The 20,755-nt window shown below is 55.5% G+C and overlaps 1 protein-coding gene across 4 annotated transcripts in view; it reads right to left on the bottom strand.

Annotated features, from left to right (window-relative positions):
- Positions 1-20,755, bottom strand: part of Bcl11b (BCL11 transcription factor B) — an 86,881-nt gene that overhangs the window by 32,658 nt on the left and 33,468 nt on the right. For 2 of the 4 annotated variants that reach the window (XM_063241269.1, XM_063241268.1), the window contains exon 3: positions 16,146-16,361. The exons of the other annotated variants lie outside the window; for them this stretch is intronic. In XM_063241269.1, coding sequence (XP_063097339.1) covers positions 16,146-16,361 — 216 coding nt within the window. The remainder of the gene's footprint in view (positions 1-16,145; positions 16,362-20,755) is intronic. 4 annotated transcript variants of the gene reach the window in all.

The following is a 20,755-nucleotide window of genomic DNA, read 5'->3' as shown; positions in this document are numbered from 1 at the left end:
TGCAGGAGGGGGCAGGGAGGCACATCTGCCTCGTCATGCACACCCGACTCTGATGTACCTCCAGACAGCAGCATCCGGAAACACAAATAAGCAGAGTCAGAACAAGACTGGAGGAGATGGAAAGGCTGGTTCCAAAAGGGAGCCAAAACCAGGGAGAGGAGGAAGAGGAATTGCTAGGACGACATCCTAAATCCGCAGTGTCCTGGCCTGCTTGCCTTTGGAAGTGTTTACACAGCGATGCTTCTCCAGGGACAGGGCCCGAGGTGGCTCTCTCTACTCACCTGGCTCCAGCCCTGGTCAAGTCTAAACAGCTGCAGGACCCTAAGCAGCTCATGCTGAGGGCTGCGACACTGATGGCCTGAGAGCTGGTCCCCAAAGGACTGCCCCTTCCAGAACATGGAGGGCCAGCCACAGAAGGACACAGCCCAGCCAAGCCAGGAAGCCAACCCGGAAGGAGAGCCAGAGAGCAGAGCTTCCCCCTGGGCACAGGAAGTACCCAAAGCCGGGTGCAGGGGGCAGCGTAGCTCTCTAGCCTAACAGGGCGACCTGGATGCTGCAAGTCCGGGGCCCCCACACTTACACCATGCCCTGTGGATCCCCTAGGATACCCTGTGGCCCTGGCTTGTCCATCAGCCCTCAGCTTAGCTGCACAGTCCAAGGGCTGCAGATCCTGAGTCACCATGTGCAAGATACTTTCTCAGCCTACAGTGACAATCACAATGACAACAAGATTCATAGTGAGCCCCCACCTGCCCAGGCCTGCCGCACGTCGGGCGTGAGCATGGGCACTGCACCCACCTATGTACCTGGGTTACAACCTCCTCCTATGAGCAGCAGAGGAAACTGAGGAAGACGGCAGTGAAGACATCCAGTTAAGGAAGTGCAATGCCAGGTCAAGCCCTCTCTGCACTGCGCTGGGCTGCCCTGCCCTGCACACTGCGGGCTCTCCCACTCAGCCATGCCCCGGAAGACACGAGGGCACCCGGAGGCCTGAGTGCATGCACTTGGGGCACAGCTGTGCACTTGGGCACTGTTTCTGCCTTTTTCTCTTCCCTGATCCTGTGCCTTCTGGATGCCACAAAGCAAGGTCCTCAGAGTGGAGCACAGGGGCACGCTGCATACACGCATGCATGCACGCACGCGTGGGCTCATGTGTGAACATGCTGGCACATGCACACAAATGTGTGTACATGCATGCAATGTGTTCTTGCATGCACGCACATGTGTGAATGCCAAGTGCACATGTCAAGGGTGCGCCAAGTGTGTGCCAAGCACGTGCACATGTGTGGCACCTGCACACACATGAGTATACCATGCACACACACCTACCTCCTTCTGGCCATTCCAACCAACAGCCCCTACCTCCCAGGCCACACCTGGCCTCTCTCACATAAACGCCAAACCCTGGCCTGCTGACCTTGCTCGACCCTCCACCCTGTCTTCGTTTATTTTATTTATGGGAAATATAACAAGTAAACAAACTGCTTTCCACTGTTTCTCATCATCCCCACGAGCTTCTTCCTCCTCCTCTGAAAAGGAGAAAACTTCAACTTAATCCGAGTAAATGAACTCGACCCCCCCACACCCCCTACCCTCCCACACAGCCCAGAAAAGAAGTGTTAATTCCAAACTCAGAGACCACACTGCGTGTCATCCCAAACCCAAAGCCTCTGGCATCCCGGCCACGGGCTTGTGCTCATCTCTCCTCCCCCCACACACAACACTGTATTCCCGGAAGTGCTGCAGATCCAAGACCCGCAACCCCTCCTCAAAGACCCACCTGAGCAGCAGGTGGGGGCAGTAATGTGTGCCAACGAGACCAGCAAAAGCCAGATGCCCCAGCCCGACTCAAAGCTCAAATAGTGCATGCACAGCCACACAGATACAACTCAGGGAGGTCTGACAGCTGCGTTTCCTAGGGCTCCAGCTCTGTGCTTCTCCAGTGTGCAAACTTACAGCTTCCTCCAGGCAAGTTCTGAATGCACCTGCCCTGGGGTCTCCACACTAGGGTCTCCTTCCCCTGGGCTCAGCAAACACTCAGAGACTGCCTCCCAGGGGCCTAGACCTCAGTCTGGGCATATGGTGACAGTAAGACCCAGGCCAATCGATGGTCTGGTCTCCCAGGGCATGAGGGAGCCAGGGGAGAGGGCACAGGTGACAACAACCTCAGCCCCATGGCAGTGTGTCCTCGGACAGCCGAGAGGGGCAGGTCCTAGCACACTGGGCTCCCCAATCCCTCCATCTGCCTGCCTGCTCACCCCCAATGCAGGAAGTCTCTGGGTCCGCCCCCAGGTCCCGAGAACCCTTCCCTGCCAGGGTCCCTATCTTGATCCCTGGGGGGGCTCTGGGAAGACAGGACACCATCTACAGATCAGCTCCTGCTCTCCAGAGCAGCAAACCCGCCTAGGAAGTCAGGACCTCAGATTCTGTGGCAGAGTCAAGCTCAGAGTGGACATTCACTCCATCCACACAGAATTCACCCAGAATCCACACAGAACATCATCGCAACTGGCCACTAATCACTCCAAGCTACTAGATACAGAAAGCATGCAGAGGGCATCGCAGGTGCCAGGAACGGGAGAAACCCCGAAGCACCTCTCACAAAGGCTCCGTGGCCAGTGGGCAACAGCAAGGGAACAACAGTGCTGAATCGGCTGCCCGTCAGGTGCGCAGCGGAACCCCGACAACAGGCAGACAGCAGAGCGCTGTGGTACCACATGCCCCTGGATCGCGCAGCCACAGCAAGGTATAATTCAAAGGATTAACATGAACTCCTCGGTTCCCTTCCAAAAATCCGAGGAACGCCAAAACGGCTCTCATCTGGGCTGGCATGAGTCATGTTTTTAATAGAAGAACTTAATTCTCACTTGTAAGGAACTCGGGCTCAGGGAAACCTTGTCGAAGAAACTCTCACTTTACCCCGAGGACAACGGGAAGTACCACCACCTCAAAAATAAAAATAAAGGTTTCCCCCATCAATGCCCCGTGCCCCCAGACCAAGCCTCGGGTGTGTGTGTCCCCCTGGGCTGGGAAGAGCACAGGGTCCCGGGGGAAAGCGAGGGGGCAGAAATCGGCCAGGCAGGTGGTAGCTAGCGTGGCAGCACAGGGCACGCCTCACCCTCTCTGGGCCATGCCTGCTGGGAACGCGGGCCCAGCTGGGCCAGCACTTTCTCCTGTTCCCAAAGGCACCAGATGTTGCTGCTCCTGGCTGCCTGTTGGAAAGGGACAGTCTCGGCATCTCAGCAGGGCTGGCCAGATGAGGAACAGGACCCAGGGGACAGAACCCAGGACATCTCAGCACCTCCCTGGCTCCAGGGCCGGGACCTCAGGCCTCACAGAGGCAGCCAGAGCAGGCTGGGGAGTCGCCACCAGGGTAACCAGCCTGGAAGGTGGAAGGTCACAGAAGCTGCCCCTCCTCTGCCTGTCCCTAGCCAGGGTTCCTGCTGTGACCGTGCCAGGAAGGTCAAGACCACCTCCCTGTACTGGGGCTTCCAATGATGGGCAGGTTTTACATAAAAACTGAACCCAAGATGGGCACCTGGGGTGCAGACTGCCTGCTTCTGGGAAGATGCCAGTTCTCTGTCCCTTTCCTTCTTATTTCTAACACCAAGACTGGGAGGAGCTGGGGGCAAGGGCCATGATGACTTAAGCCTGGAGGTCAGGTGCCCTACCACAAGCCGAAAGAACTTCTCTTCCGAGGTGCATTTCCCATGGTTCTGCAGGAATGAAGGATGCTCTAAGACACCTGGTTTCCAGGACGGTCGCACCCTGCACACCATTCCATCAGGCTCCCAAACCCCCATGCAGCCCCACCCCACACTTAAGAACAGATACCGAACTCCCCCGTCTCCCCTGCCCCGGCCCAGGGAGAGGCACTAATTTATAAGCTGCAGATAAAGTCACCCACCATTCATCCAAATGTGTCACTAACATCCCATTAGGCTGTAATTATTTTTTAATTAAAACTAAGAAAACTGGCATGCCTGAGCCGACTTTATGCATCTGTTATGGGTTAAAATAGCTTTTAAAAAATGTTTCAGAGACCGCAGTCTATTGTGGCCGTGGCCTCTGCCAAAGAAAATGCAAGCTTGCTTATTTTCTCCATGGGGCGCAGCAGTGCCTATGTGAGCCGGCACAGAACCGGCTGGCCGTGAAAAGAATTCTAAATAAAACACAAACATGGAATTTGGCAACGCCACAGAAGCGAGCTTAAGACTAATTCCAGCATGCGGACGACTCTCACATAGTAAGTCTGGCTCCAGCATAAATGAAACCAGGCTCTGTAAAATACCGAGGCACGCTGCAGTCTCCACTTAAAGAGACAGAACCCCGATTCCAGGTATCAAAGCTTATTAAGCCGGCTCACACTGGCTCCATAAATCCATAGGTTATTAACTGTTTGCCTTCAGCCAATCCCTTCTTAAAGAGATGTATATTGAGACAGGGGTGGGGGCAGCAGGGCAGAGGACAAAAGGAGGGGACAGCAAATGAAAGCCATCAGTTTGCACTTGACTTTTCGTATGGTGGTTCTGGAAAAATTGTGTTCATTATCTCAATTAGAGGAGAAGGACTCAAACCTCAAATACACAGGAACCCAAAACCCAGGCGAAGGGGAGGGAGGAGGGTGGCAGCAGAGGGGTCACCGTCCCCCTCAACCCGCCTGTCAGGAGGGAGGGGGACACCTGCACGAGGTAACGGCAGTGACGAGGATGCAGTGATGATGATGATGATGATGATGATGATGATGATGATGATAGTTATGCTTACAACACCACTAAACCCGCAGGAGGAACCTGCTCCTATGCAGAGATGGCTGCTGTGGACAGTTTAAGGGGCTGGGGAAGCTTCTCAAAAACAGCAGAGGGGCTGAGGCTCTGAAACCATGCTGCCTCAGTCTCCTCATCTGTAAAATGGGGGTCGCAGCAGCAGGGTAAGAGGCTGACAACCAAAGCTACAGGAAACACTTTGTAACCAGCCCCATGTTCACAGCTCAGCATCCCTCTCAGGTGGGACCGAGATCATTTCTTAGAGGAAAGAGACTCACGAAGGCGAGGTCAGCTGCCACAGTCAAGGCTGAGAACAGAAGCTGGCTGGCCATCTCCCAAGCCCTCAGGCCTCTTGTATACACTCCCAGGTGGGTCACACTCCAGGATGGGTCACAGTTTCCAGGACTGGGACCCCAGGTCCACATGTGCATACACATACACACAACTGCTGCACCTACATAAGCACAAACACCCAGCGACACAGGCAGGCAGGCAGACACGCAGACACACTTCCCCACATGTAACACACAAGCACATACACCCACATACAAACAAGACAGACATACACAGGCCTTTTTATGACGGCCTCTATGGCAGGCCCAAACACCCTGGCAAAGGCAATGGGAAAAACCAGGGAGAAGACGACATGAGGCAAAGTTTGGCTGCAAATGAGAAACTCCTGGCATGTTCTCCCTCCGGTCGTGGCTATTTCTTGCGTGTCCACTCAGACCCGATGCATCCTGGGGTGGCTGCTGCTTGGCCCAGCCTCACCCAGACATAAAGCTCCCCCCCCACGCCCCAGCCCCAGGGCCAGCTGCCGCTCTCCAAAAGCTACCTGCCAGCCAGGTGGGACCAGGACATGGCCAGCACCCGCTGACACCACAGGCAGGCCATTCTCGGACTCAGCAAACACACGCTCCCTGTCCTAGACCCAGAGGCTGGCTCCCCAGCCCCCGGGGCCCCGGGTGGGCTCCATCACCCAACAGGGTGACATCACCGCACTCCAGTGGGCTCCGGGCTGCTCTTCCTGAAATGATGCACAGCATCTTAGAAGATGCAGACTAAAAATACTCGTGGCTTCTCAGAGCCACTTTACAAAAAAACTAATTATGTTTTCTGGAAAAAAAAAAACATTATAGGCAAGTATGTGTCCAGCTATTTTTAATTCCTATTCAACTCTTAATTTTTTCTCATAATAATCATTGTAGACTTTTTTTTAAAAAAAAATTCCCCTCTTATTAATAACTGCATTCTGACTTGGCTTGGGGACAGGGCTGGGGCCCAGATGTGACCAAACAGCTGTCCACATACCCTGGCATTTGCAGGCTGGGCTGAGGGACCAGGTATCTAAGAATCACCAGGTTCTGAGGGAAGAAGACCATGTGGCCAGCTCACCAATTTCCCCGAAGACGATGCCCCGGGAGCACCCACCAAGTGCCCACCTGGCCCAGGCTGCAAGTGTGTTCTCCAAGAAGACCGGATGGGTTCTGGTCCTAAAGTACCAACCAGAATGGTGTGGGCCCAGGGTGGGTCTGTGGTCCGGAAGTGTGTGTCACAACCAAAGCCATGGGCCCAGGGAATATGACCTTATTTGGAAAAATGGTCTTTGAAGATATCATGAATTTCTGCAGATGAGTTTCAGTCATTTGCTAGGCGCGAGTCTGGGACACCCCGCCCCCCAAACCAACACAGAGAAATCACAGTCGCAAATAATAATCCTCACAGCTGCCTCAGGAATACTGTCCCCAGCTACAAAAGACCCAAGGTTGCTCACCCTGGGGTCCCTCCCCAGTCCCTGCCAGCCCAGCCAAAGCCAGCATGGCAGTGCCCACGAGGACACAGCAGCAAGGACGGTGGGACTGCCCACTGCAGAACTGCCCTTCCCAGATTCTCACACCGGGCCCATGCGCAGCTGCTCCGTCCTCTGACACACATCGCAGGGACACATCTGGGGCTCCGGGCTCCAGAACCAGCAGGACGACAGCAGCACACACCTGGCAGTGTGAGCTGAGTTCAAACCCACAGCTGGGGTGTTTTCACCAAGCACTTCAGGCCACCTGTCGCCCGCGTCCCTGGGACATGCGTGGCTTCCTGAGCTCCCGACTGCAGCCTGCAGAAGCACCCCCGCCGTGTGTGGCGATGTGATCCGGCCCGGCCACCGTGGGAAGGTCCGGCCGTTCCTCCCAATCCGAAACACGGGATGGCCCCGGGCTCCAGCCACCCCAGGTCTGGGTCTGTCCCCAAAAGACCTGAAGACAGGGCCTGGAGGAGATGTCTGCACAGCCAGGTTCAGAGTGTGCACCCCCCGGGGGTGGGGCAACCGGGCACCAGCTGCAGGATGCAGGCAGAGGCAGTGTGGTCCGAGGGATCACTGCACGGGCCCAGCCGCGAGGAGCCGTGGATGCCCCTGGAGGACAGGAGGCCAGTGAGGGAAGAGCAAGGGCCGCCCAATGCCACTGCGCGGAGGTTCCCGCACACACAGGAAGGAGAGCAGCGGGCGCAGGCTGCGGGAGGGGCAGTTATCTAGTTTTGTTTGAGGGATGAAAAGTCCTGGAATCAGATGGTGTGGGCACCACCTACTGTGTGCACTGACCCCGCTCTTCAAAAGCATTAAGACCCAGCGTGGAGAGTCCTCCAAGCACTAAACCAGAAATGCCATCCAACCCTGCTGTTCCCCTTCTAGGCTTCTTCCCCAAAGAATTAAAAGACAACACATTGCAGTGACCATCCACACCCACAACTCATAATAGCTAAATCTTGGCAGTGACCTGTATGTCCATCAGTAGACAAATGGACCAAGAAAATGGGTTGTGTGTACAGGGTGGAGTACTACTCAGCCAGAAAAAAGGACAGCCATGAGTCATCTGAAGGAGAATGGAGACCATAATCTCAAGGGAAATAAATCAGGCTTAAATTCACATGATATCTTCACATGAGAAACACAAAACATAAATAAAGACCAAAATAAAGCCAGGTAATAAGAAGATAAATCTTTCTGCAGACGGGAAGGGGACCAAGAGATGGAGGGAGGGGGTAGGGAAGGAAGGGAATGGAACAGACATTGAGATGTGTGGTGCACCTGGAACAACTCCTCACGAAGACTGTGATCATTATATACTGAAACACGCATCAACAAAAGTCAAGGAAACAAATATTTTGTCTCTTTGAGACACACTCTCCCTATGTAGTTCAGGCTGACCTTGAGCTCACTTGTAGCCCAGGGTGGTCTCGAATTTGCAACGATCCTCCTGCCTCAGCCTTCCAACTGCTGGGATTAGAGGTGTGCAGCACCACAATCGGCTCAAAAGTCAAAATCTTTCATACAGTTAAAACTGTAAATCCCGTGTACATTTTGCTACAAACGAAACCTGAGATCCAGTGGAGACCTTGGTGCAAAGCTTGTAACACGCAGTAGCCACTCACGTGATGGCTCCTTTTATGACTAAATCAAGAATAAATAAGCTGGTTAATAAAACAGGAGCAAATACAGAGCACAAGAATGAGTCAGAAGGCATCTGTCCCCGCAGTGCCGGGGGTGCAGACTCAAGCATCGGGGGCAGGCATTACCCCTCCATCACCGCCGCTCCTCAACCCTTCTTAATAAAGGCGATAACTAAAAACACCCACTTTTATGAAAAGATTCCCATGGCACCTATTTCTGTGGACAAGGGCTCACAGTCTGCATTAACCTCCCTGGAGAAGTCCCAGCCGCCTGACCCATTCAGCTGAAATCACAAAACTCAGACTCTCCTCGCACCCAGGATGCAGCCAGCACCGTGGAAGGCTCCAGATTCACTACCTCGAACCTCTCCTCTGCCTCACTGGTCCTATGTCAGGCCCCAGCCCGCAGGGAGCTCAGAATCACTGAGGCCTGAGTTCAAGTCCCAGCTCCATATGCACAATTTTTAGGTGAGCCTCCACACCGGACCATGATCTGGTAGCCCCATCGCTAAGCATAAGAAGGGACCCAGGAGGGACAGGAAAGCAAGGCTGACGTTCTCATGGCCTCTGACCACACCCTGAGCTCACACGCCAAGCCCCCCACCCTGAATCTCAGCTACTATTCAGTAATGCTGGGGGAAGCGGCCGAGGTAGGGGACAGGCTGTGACTCCACAGGGCCCACACGGAGGGTCCCCTGCCCACCAAGGTTAAGTCTGGTGGGTTAAACTGGCTGGGCTTGATTATATTTAGGTAAACCCTGTTGCATGGTTTAGACTACTTGGATTTAATTGGGAAATAAGTGTGGTACTGTCCTCCCGGCCCTACCTGTCTGCAGGTTTGAAAAGTCAAGTACGTTTTGTTCCCGAAACACACAAATGCCTCAAGCTTTCTGAAGAACAAACCAGGTCTCTCTCAAGAGCAGAGACTATGCTACTGAGCTGTGTTCAGATCTCAATCCAGGACCTGGCTCGAGCACTGGAGAGCTGGTGCCTTGAATCACCCTGGTCCAGCCTGGGCTGGAACCTGTGGCCTGGGCCTGGCTCCTTCCTAGACCCCAGAAACCCACCCTGAAGGCAATGTGATGGGGAGATCTTGTGAACCCAAGCCCTCATTAACAGTCAAACTTCCTTTGGTGGTTTAAGGGTCAGGGACTCCAGGTCCCCAAACACCTTGCCAGGGATGGAGGTGACTCGGTGAGCCAGAGAGACCCTGCATCGAAGACACCCGTGTCCACACCTGCCATTGACCATGCTGGGCTGGATGAAGCCCTCCCCACCCCCACCTCACCTTGCATACAATCCTCTCCCAGACCCTCCTGGCACCCACAAGCTCTGTTTATTCTTTAAAACAGAGAAAGGCACCATGAAGGATGCATCTCAACCCATCATATGAGTAGGCTTTGACAGGGCACCCTAACCTCTGAGGGCTCCGCCAGGGTATACTTCCTGCCTGGCTCAAGTCTGCACCCCACCTTATCTAGCCTTGGGTCAGGCCCAAGCATGACCAGTGAAACCAAGGAAGCCCTTGGAGATGCTCCCAGGGATGGCACCCAAGTGAGGTCTATTTCCTCCAGGCCATCCCTGAGCTTCACCCCAAGCCACCTTTGGGCCCGGTGGGAGCGGTCACGGACATCCAGGGGTGCAGCTTCCGAGCCTCAATCTCAGTTCTGTGGTCTGTGCATTGTGACTCGGCTGGGTTGTTGGACTGCTCTGAGCCCTGTATCGTCGTGGGCAGAAAGTGGAGGGCAGCCCCTTCTCAGGGGTCAGATGGGGAGAAGACACCACACGGGAGGGTCTGTGGAAAACAGCAGAAGCCTCAGAATGCTAAGCATACTAGCAGCCCCTCCTCTTCCTTCATCCATGCTAAGAAACCCAAGTGAGGGGCCTCTGCAGTGACACAGGCGAGAGTCCCCATCAGGGTGGCACCCCAGGCCACGCCCCCATGGAGGGGCGCGCAGCAGGTGCTTCTGCAGCCTCTGTTCTGCAGGGAAGGAGCAGAGGCTTGGAGAGGGCAACGGGGTCACCCGGGGTCCCCCGCTCACTACCCATACCCTGAGAACCAGGCCCAAGGATGCCCGGTCTCCAGAGCCGCTCATGGCCTTCCAGCAATCGTGTGCATCTGACACTTTATCTCACACTCAAATCCATGCCATGGAGCCCAGAGGAAACCGGGCAGCGGGCAACAAGGCACAACCACGGGACGCATGCAGCAGCAGAGTCCTGCCTTGAGGGGGACACTGAGGCTCCTAGGGCCCCCCCATCCCCTGGGTGGGGCTCTGCAAGCACAACCTCTCTCCACTGCCAAATCCAAGAGCACTGTTTCTACTGAGCCTGGGGAAACACCGATGACAGACTCCTGGCCCTCGATGGAATTCAAGAGGAGCAGGATGGCCCAGTAGGCAGAACCCAAGGAACCAGGATCTGGGTCAGCCCTGCCACTCACGTCTTATGGCATCTTCCCCATGACGGACACCTGCCTCAGTTTCCCCACCTCTATATGAAGATCTCCAATAAGCTGATCTCTGGGGACTGGATCCCTGACTTGATGTCATGAGAGGCTGACAGAGCCTCAGGTGACCCCAAGGGACCCAGGCAGGACTAGCTCGCTCCACCCCTGCCACTTCTGCATCCCCTTTAGGGGACACGGCCGAGGTCTCTGATGTCGGTGGCCGGTGGGTTCCTCACATGCACTAACTGCTTGAAAGCGATGTATCCAGCGCTGCATTAAAAATTAATTACACATGCTATTTTATTGCCAGTGCATAATGTAATGAGCACCAGCTGTGCTAAACAGCCAAACTCCTTTTTAAGACAGCTATTAAAAAAAAAAAAAAAAAGGAAGAAAGAAAGAAAGAAACTGCACTTCTAAATGCCTCTCCTGTCAGAGCAGAAAAACAGCAACATCTTGTATGGATTTGAACAGAATTCTTTGATTTAGCCCTGCCTTCCTCACGTCTGAAGAGCCGGCCGCTCAGAGAGGGCGGCAGCGGGGTCTGCACCAGGACGTCACTGCACCCCCTTACCGTGCTGGTGGGTGCCCCACCCCCCAACTCCGCCACAGGCTGTGGCTGGCTCCATGTCCCGCTCCTCTGGCCCTGCCAGTGCCAAAGACGTGATTTCCGACGCCACGGACAGGAGGCATTTCTGGAGTCCGCCAAAGCCCTGTCACCCCTGGCTGCCTATGTGGCCGGGAGAATCATTGCTCCCCAGACTCTGGAGGCCATGCAGCTGCTCCTGGCATTTCCTCTGGCTGCAGAAGGGGGCGTGTGGGCCCTGGGCAGCGGACACCAGCACAGAATCCAAGAGCTGGCATTCAGGGGTGGCCAACCGTGCCGAAAATGCTGGGTTCTGAGAGCTGGGACCACCTGCCCTTTCAGCAATGTAGACATTAAAAATAAAAATACAGGTGACCCCGCATTTTTAATAGCTTCCCCAAAAGCCTCTCGGCTGAGGCAGAGTTAACTGACACTGGACCCCGAGGGGCCCAGACAGACCCTAGCAACTAGGGTGACGCTGCAGAGGGCACCCCAGGAGTCGATCCACATTGAGCCCTCGCAGGGCTCTCTCCTCATCTCCCCATACTCACCCCGCCCTCCAGGGTCTGCGTGGAGGCTCTAATGCCCCCCACCGGGCGCCTCTGGCACGCCCCACCCAGAACCTCGGTGGCACATACAGCCCAGAGAGGGCTGCCATCTCGGTCCAGCAGCACTGTTTCCCTGCCCAGTGATCCTCCGCCGCTAATCAAACCCAGTCCAGAAAGAAACTCCAGCTCGCTTCTTGTTCTGGTATGAAATGTGCAAAGCACAGACCATATCATTAACATAAAACTTCCAGAAATAAGGCCGCTTTCCAGACAGACTGTATTAATTGTACCAAGCCTCACAGCTAGGGTGGTCCAGTGTAGGCATCCCATTGGACAGCTCGGGCTATAAAACCGACGCAAAATGAACACTGGGTTGTAATTGAAGGAGGGGGAAAGGATAGATTCTACTGTGAAACCCTACTATTTACTTACAGGTATTCTTTTATCTTTATTGTCTCTTTAACCCATGCCAAGAATCCCCAGACTAGTTAACACAGCAAGCACAAATTCAGTAGAAAAGTAAATTGAGTTTAACTTTACAAGATTGCCCTGTGATTTCAGCATATACTAATGACCGCCACTGACGCCCTCTATTAAATCCACACACTTCTGCTTCCCCAGGCTGGGATCCTGTGAGTTCCTGTGTGAGACCTTGAACCTCACCAAGCGTGTGTAGCAGTCACTGCAGCTGAGGACCGCTCGAGGGAGCTCTTCAGTATAAGACAGAGTGCCTCAGTTTCCCCCCTCCCTCCTGACTCCGGTGTATGATCTGCACCAGGCAAGCGGCTCACTGCTTTTAATCCTGGGACCAGGAAGCAGCTCAGACATGTAGCTCAGACACATAGCCTGGCATGTGGTGGCATCTATTCAGCTCCTGGGTGAATCCTAAGTTCCCTGGGGCACTGTTCTCACAAACCTCAGAATGACCCTTTGGAGCATGTTCGATCATTACCCATTTTACAGATGGGAAAACTGAGGGGGAGAAAGGGGAAATGATTTATCCAAAGCCGCACAGCAACATGCTTCATCCCCTAGCCTTCTGTCACACACAGATGAGCCCTTCCCAGTCAAAGAGGCCTCAAAACATGTATTGGCAGGGGTAAGGGGACCCCAGTGGGTCTCAGCTGTCTTCTATATACCCCAGCCCAGCCCTGGAATCTTCACCCATCCCTTGCCCAAACCATCCTGGCAGCCCTACATCAATTTGCTTCAGGCAGGTGGCTCAGTGGGGAGAGGTAGTGAGAAGCCTCACTCGTTTTAAAATCTTATATATATAAGCCAAACCTGGTAATCCCAGGGCTCTGGAAGGCAGAGGCAGGAGAATCCCAAGTCTGAGCCCAGCCTGGGCAACTTAGCAACTTAGTGAGACCTTGTCTCAAAATTACATTTAAAAAATAAAGCTGGAGATGGAGCTCAGGGCAGAAGACCAGGGTTGAATCGCCAGTACCAAAAGACAGACAGTGAGAGAGACAGACGGACATGTTACACACATGTGTACACATATAAGTTGAGGCTCCAAGACAACCAGCAACAAGTCGCCACCTGAGCACATCCTCTAGGGGAATCCCCTCACGGAAGCCGTCCTGGTCCCCAGGATGGCCTGCACGCAGAGCCCACAGGTCAGCAGCACAGTCCCAAAGGAGGAGGCCTCACGTCCCTCCCACCATGGTGACCCAATCAGGGGGTCGGGGCTGTTGGGGACAGCAGGATATACACGCACCTGTGCAGTTTTTCCCATAAAAATCACACTCTCCTACAAACGACTCTGAGCGCATGCACCGCACACAGTTAAGCTGTGCAAAACACGTGTACACGGGGGTTTCCCGTATTAATTTGCAGGGGTGTCTTCATCGCTTCCTGGTCAGAAAAGGAACAAAACAAAGTAAAGGCAGCCGCCCCCAGCACCCCACGGTGGACTGCCTCTTCCTAACGGGCTACTGGGAACTTAATGACTCCATTCCGGCTACTAATTAAACAGGCACTAAGAACACTGAGGCCAACAGCCCAGTGCCAGGGACAGAACCCACAGAGGAACAAAAGCCACTGGAACACGGTATTTTCAGATGCTGAAATCGAACAAAACTGTGGCGGCCAAGCCGGTACCGGCTGAGGAACAGGGACCCGATACAGAAGAACAGAGAGGCGAAGTAAACATCGTGGTGGAAGGTCGGAGGCCAGGGCAGGCCCCTCAGGAGGAGCACCCGGCCTTTCCTCACCTCCCCAGCCACTGTGGCCAAGATGCCCAGAGCCCAGAGCCCCAGCCCTAAAACCAACACAGCCTCCAAGCCAGAGGTCCAGGTAAGGCTGACGGTGGGGCAGGTGAGGGATGAGGGCCACTTCCCCCTGCCGGCTCATCACTCCTTTCCGCTTCCCCACTCCAGACAGGTCCCCGTGCCCTCTCCTCCCACACCACACCACCAGCCACAGGCCAGCCAGGACCCACGTGCCCGCCTCCACCTGACACACACGGGGCCCGCAAACCAGGCAGGCAGCAAAGAGTTCTGGGCTGGAGAACGGGCCAGGGGGTGGGTGACGAGTCTCAGCGTCTGAGGGGCACATCCTTAGAGCAGAAGGAGAGGAAGACTGCACACGTCATATTCAAGGATGTGGTCCTCATCGGGGACAGGGATGAGCGTGACAGGACAGACCCACAGCCACAGACAGAGCACGTGGCTCAGTGGGGAGAGGCAGCGCCACCACAGGAAGCACTGCAAGGACACAGGCCAGTGCTGCCACCTGCACTGCAGCCACTCAGCCTCCTGAGCCTTTGTCACACCCCTTCAACAGCACAGCCACAGGAAAAGCTCCTGCCGGTGGGACGCACAGCTGCCACAAGGCCTGGCCCCCAGAGGAGGCGCACGCAGTACCCAGGCCAACTCCACTTTGGCAGCTTCTGAGGCGGGCCAGAGCCAGCAGAGGGTTAAGCAAACCCCGGCCGTGCGCCGCTGGCGAGGCGATCATGTTTCTACACGCAGAACTTGACCGAGTCCAGTCGTAAACACTCAGGCTGATCTTTGATAGCGTGGCCCCCTGAGTGGCCGCGGGGCTGCAACACTAATTACAGGAAGCCATGAGCGCAGGGCAGCCACTCAACAAGAAGGGTCTCCCACGGAGTCCCAGAAGCGAGCCCCGAGCCCCAGCCACACTGGAGAGCCAGCATCCCGGACAGAACAGGAAGCCGGGCTCTTTGCAAGTGGCTCCAACGCCTTCCAGGGCTGTTACAGTCTCTGCTTTGTGTATCAAAGGCACAAGCCCAGGAAGAACCCAGACTCCCCAGTGAGAGCTCAATCCTGTGTCACCACCTGCACAGCAGGGGATACGATGGCTGCAGGCCACCCCACCAGCAGGCAGGCCCAGGGAGTCTGTGCCCCGGAACAAGGGCTACCTGGAGGCTTTGTGCAGCTCCACCAGAATGTCCTTTGGGAAGGTGTCAACGAAAGCAAAACCTACGAAGTAAAAACAGTTCCCCTTTCACAAGTTGAGTCAAGAGAAAGGCTGCAACGTGCCTGGTGACAAAGCAGAGGCAAGTTGACTCTGCCCTCGCTCTGCAGCCGCCCTCTCCCTTCCAGGCCCCTGCCACGAAACCAGGCGACAGCCACCGGCCACGTGAGCCTGTGTCAGCATCCTGGCTTAGGCGGCCACAAACACCATACTGCACGCCCGGCCCGCCAGGGGCCACTAGGAGGTCTCTGCCTGCAACACCGAGGGCCCGAGGCCGCAGCACCCTGGGCCTGGGGGGCGGGGGGCAGGGTGGGAAGGCAGCAGAGGTGGACAGGTCAGGGGTCTTGGTCCCTTTCTCCCTGCCACAGGCTCCCGGAGCTCCTAGCTCCCGCCCTGTGGCCGCAGCTTTTTAACAGTCTCCTTTGGAGTGACTTTTTTTTCTCCTCTAAGTTAATGGGCAACACATTGTCCCAAAGAGAAACTCAGCATTTTGGACGGCTCCAGCGATGTACGCAGACAACCCTGGAATCCTCTCCTGGCCTTGTCGGGGAGGGGGGGGGGGGGCGGGGGCGGGGCAAGGGCAGAAGGAAACCTCAGATGTTAAGCGTTATCCAATTAAGCTTTAGCTAAACAGCCCAAAGAGATGAAATGCAGAGGCAGGGCGGTGCATGCTGGGACTAAGATTCAGAATGGTGGGGGCGCAGGGAAGCAGGGAGCCGCTTGACCCAACGGGACCAGGCATGGGGCCATGATTCTGTTCACATCCTTCACCACTTCCCCTGCACCCCCAAAAAACACCTTGTGGGCAAAGGTCACATTGTCTCTGTGAGTCCCCACTTTGGGTCCCCAGCTGCGCCCCAGGTCAAGCCCCCCATCCCGGGAGCCCAACCCCCCACCGCGGCGGCGTCTGTTACCTGACAACTGACACTGGCATCCAAAGGGAACCTCCGTCTGACCCTCACCCTGAGTCCCGTCGCCCGACACTGGGCGCGCACTGCAGCAGGGCAGCGGGAAGCAGGGCGGGAGTGCGCCCAGGGCCCGCAGAGGTGAAGTGATCGCGGATGTGTGAGGGAGGGAGGAGGAGGCAGCTATGGGGGCCATCGCTGGCAGCTGGGCAGGCCTGCACGGCCCTAGAGAAAAAACAATAGAAAAGACTGGTCAGTCGGGCCCTGGGCTGCACAAGGGACTTGGGGCACAGGAAGGGCCAGGGTGCAGGCCTACAAGGCCGCAGGCCAGCTTCAAGGGCAGGAGGAGGGCTGTGGGAGGCCCGGGGATGCCCAGCCCTATGAGGAAGGTGACCAGGGTTCAGGCAGGGGAGAAGGGGTCCGAGAAGTGAAGGTGGGGGAGGACCCTGGGAGAGTCCTATGTTCACAGCTGCCAGGCAGGGCTGTCTGGGGGCTGGGCGGGACCCCCGGGGGCCTCTGGAGGCCTCATGTAGGCGCCTGGGGCACCCAGGGACTGTCAGGGCCCTGCTACCAGGAAAGACCCCTCACCCCATGAAGGGTCTTCAGGAGAGAACTGGAGCAGGCTCCATCTGAGGATCTGTGCCCAAAAATCCAGTCCACCCCGTTCTGGAACGGTTGGGATGCACAGAGCCACCACTGTCTGTTACAGGAAGATGGGCTCTTTGGACCAATGGGCCTCCAGGATTCAGGCTTCATCCCAGCCTCCTGCTGGCTGTACCCAAGCCCCAGTAACCCTCACAAGGCCTTGACACCCTCCTCTCTCTACCGCCTGCGGGCAGGGAACCGGGCACTGCTTGGACCCCTCCGAATGTCTCAGCCCAGGCTGTGAGTCCCCACTCCCCCACGTGACAGCAACAGCAGGGACCAGAGCCAGGCCAGGGCCCCACGGCTCGCCTGGGCTGCGGGCAAGGCCTGCGTTTGATTTGGCCGTTTATCTTACATGGCTAAGAGACCACCAGGGCAAAACATTTGTGTGAAGCCCTTGCCAAAACCACAAGTGAAGAAGCCCAAATTCCCTGGGTAAATGATTGAGCAGGGAAGCATCAGAGAGACAGAAAGAAAACATCAACAGGGCGATGGGCAGCTGAGCCAGGCAGGCCCGGCCAGGGAGGCCTCGGCCCTCACCTCCTGACACAGGTCTGCACAAGAAGGGATCTGCCCACTCCACATCACCATGCCTTTTCCCTTGTTCCAGGACAGCCGCAGGGCCCTGTGCACCCTCTCCAAGCTAGGAGCTGTCAATCTTCCACAGCTAAGCTTCCCAACGCAATCACAGGGCAGGCACTTAGAATACCCTGTGCTCAAATCAGGAAACTGAGGCCCAGACTGCTACAGACTGCAGGCCCCAATGGCAGCCCCATCAAAACCCACTACCTGTCTCCAAATTCTTACCTCTGCTTCTCCAAAATGTAATTCCAGGATTAAGGACATGAGGGCATTTGAGAAGACACCTAGTGTAGACTTAGGGGGCTGTCAATATGCTGCCAAGATGCTCAACAAAGCAAACCCCAACACTGCTCTAACCTTTGAGACTTTGTACTCAGCCAGGACAGAGACCCAGGTCTTTCCTAATTGACCAGAGCCTCAGAAGGAGCTGGCCCTGAGGAGCCCCAGTCCTAGACCAAGTGTGGCCCTGAAGAAAGTCAGCATCTGAGGCCACTATGTCACCAGCCTCCTCCCATAAGCTCATCCTGGCCAGTCCTTGCTGATAGCCCTGGCCCCACCAGACCCCAGCCACACTTGGCCTTGAATCCCAACGTGGTCCTCTTTTCAGAAGGTTCCAGATCCACATGGCTCTGTGCTGAGTACACCACAACCCCTTGCTCATCAGGGAGGACCATTCCTATTCCTAATGGGAAACTGAGGCTCAGGAGCCCCAGGATGTGACCCCAGTTGTGTCTCCAAAGCCTCCCTTGATAGCTACAGCTGAATGGAAGGACCAGGCACCTCAGGGTCCTGAGTGAGGGCCATGTGCCGCAGGTAGGGGAGCCTGAGAGTCCTTGCCTTAGCCCAGTCACTGGTAGATCCCCAGCGTCCAGACTCTGGCTCCTGGGACCTGGGCGAGGCCACATCCAGACTGCCAGCACCATGCATCATAGCTATGAAGCCGGCAGGAGCCATGCATGGCCTGGCAATGGATGTCCCATGTAGGAGGGGAGAAGGCTCCGTCCCTGGCAGGAGTAAGCTCAGGAGGAAGGGAGTGGCCTCCCACAGAAGGCTTAGGGACATCGCGGGAAGGGCAACAATGGGTCCAGGCAAGCATCAGTGAAGACACACAGGGAGAGATGCACTGAGGCAAGAGGGGGCCTCGTAGCCCAGGACAGGAACCTGCAGTGGGAATGCAGACTGAGAAGCCTGCCTGGTCCAGGGGCCAACTCGAAGCCAGCAGGCCCAGGAGTTTTCCTCTGGGGACAGCTACACGGGAGCTCTGCCCAGAGGGAGGCTCCACAAACCCTCTTCCATAGCTACTGAGAAAGCCAAGAGTGCCCAGAGAAGCTGCCAGGCACTGATTCCACATGCAGGAAACATCTAGAACAGGCAAATCCACAGACATAGACACTGGAGGTTGCTAGGGCCTGGGCAGCAGAGGGCAGGGGCCCACGTGTACAGGGCCTCTTCAGAGACAGGAACGTCGGAATTACACAGTGCTGATGGCAGAATAACATTGTGAACATACTCAGTATAAAAGGGGCAATGCATGTCATGCATATCTTTATTAAAAAAAATCAAGAGCCAGGCACCGTGGGATCACACCTGTAATCCCAGCACTCTGGGAGACAGATGCAGGTGGATTGCAAGTTCAATCTGAATTTGAACAATTTATTGATTTAGTAAGAGTCTGTCTCAAAAACTGGGAATGTCAGTCAGGGTGAAGGCTTTGGTTTCAATTCCCCAGTACCACAAGAGACAGACAGTTAGAGAGACCGAGAAAGATAGGTAGATAGATAGATATAGATTGATTAATAAAATGTAAAGACTTTGTCTCGGAGCCACAGTATCCCTCCCAGGCCACCTCCTGGCTGCACCCTTTACCAGAAAGGTGCATTTGCCTTGAAAAGTGCAGCGGGGAATCTGAAATGCAGGTGAGGAGCAGCAGAACCCCACGGATAGACTGTGCACCCACACACGCAACTCAGAGGCAAGGGGGGGGGACAATCCCTCCTGTGCCATTTCCTAAAGTAATCACCTGCCCAGAGCCTCAGCCTGCTCACTGTTGAAGGGTCAGGCATCTAGTGAGCACGGTTGCTGCCCCTCGTTTATTCTCAGTTCTGGAACTTTCCCTCCAGGCCACAGGTCCTTCACAGCATGGTCGCTGTCTGGCAGATGGGGTGCTCTCTTAACAAAAGCTTTCTGGGCTAGTGGATAGCTTGCCTGGCACGAGTGAGGCCCATGAATCCAGTTCCAGTCCCACAGAAATAAATAAAAATTAGCAATGCTTTCTGTAAGGTCACCACTGGTGCCCCCCTGGGAGCTTCTCCCCCTTTCTGGATGAGTAGACATGTCCGACTCAGGACACGTGGATCCAGGGGACCAGCGCAGACCCACATCGCATCTCCATTTGCAGGGACCCCAGAGCTGCAAGGTTCGTGGCAGAGGGACAAAGACGTCCTGCCAGCTGTAAGTGAAACCCTAACTGCTTATTTCTTACCACGGAAGTCCATTAACTAGGGGAACAGAAAGGCACAACTGGTCCCTGAATATCTCATGCACCCCCAGAGCCTGGCAGTAGGTCAGGTACGAGGATCCCCTCTCCCAGAGGAGGAAACTGAGGCTCAGGCTGGAGAAGGGGATCGAGCCAAGAGGGCTTATGAGGTCAGAATCTCTCCGCGTTCTTGCTGTTTTTATCTCTTTTAAAAGAAGTGCCCAAAGAAAGTCTCCAAATAAGCCCCCTAGCATGTGTCTGGAGCGCCACACAGGGACCGGCTCATTGTCCCCGCCTCCGTGGGGGCGCAGCTTCGGCACCGGCTGCGTGCCCACCTCCCTTCCCCAGGCCTGGCAGAGGCCCGGCTCCGGCCTCGCGCATGCGCACTGCTTGGCGACACGCCCACCGCCCAGCGCGGGGGACAGCGCGCCCAGCCTGCCACCGCCGCGTCCCAGCTGGGAGGGCTGTAGATTCCGTGTTCCCAGCCAGAGAGGTGGCCTGGAATACACTGTGCGGGAGAGCTCTATTTTTTTCCCTACTGGTGCCTTTCAACGGATACATTTTTTTAAGGCGAGAACTCCTACTGATAGTGCAGAAATGAGTCATAGATCAAGGCAGGAGACAGACAGGGAGCCAGCGCCTGCGAGCGAGGGACACTGGCAGGGGGACCTGACAGTCCCCGCGCCCCCTCCCCCCCATGCCAAGACATTAATTCTCACAAGTCGGAGAAAATTACTATGCATGAATGCAAAAAGCATGATCAGGAGTAATTAACATGGCTTCATATGCAAATTTTATTAATGCAGAAGTACAAAGTCATTATGCAAATGAAACTTACGTCAACTCTCTTGACAAATATTCATCTCTGAGGCTCAAGTTTCTCCCTTTTTTATTTATTTAATTTTCTCTCCTGTCC

The sequence above is a fragment of the Cavia porcellus genome, unplaced genomic scaffold, assembly GCF_034190915.1.
Source record: "Cavia porcellus strain 051 isolate PalLab524CR breed Dunkin Hartley unplaced genomic scaffold, mCavPor4.1 scaffold_31, whole genome shotgun sequence".
Classification (NCBI taxonomy): Eukaryota; Metazoa; Chordata; class Mammalia; order Rodentia; family Caviidae; genus Cavia; species Cavia porcellus.
The sequence above is the reverse complement of the archived record's forward strand: the minus strand, read 5'-3'. Positions and strand labels throughout refer to the sequence as shown.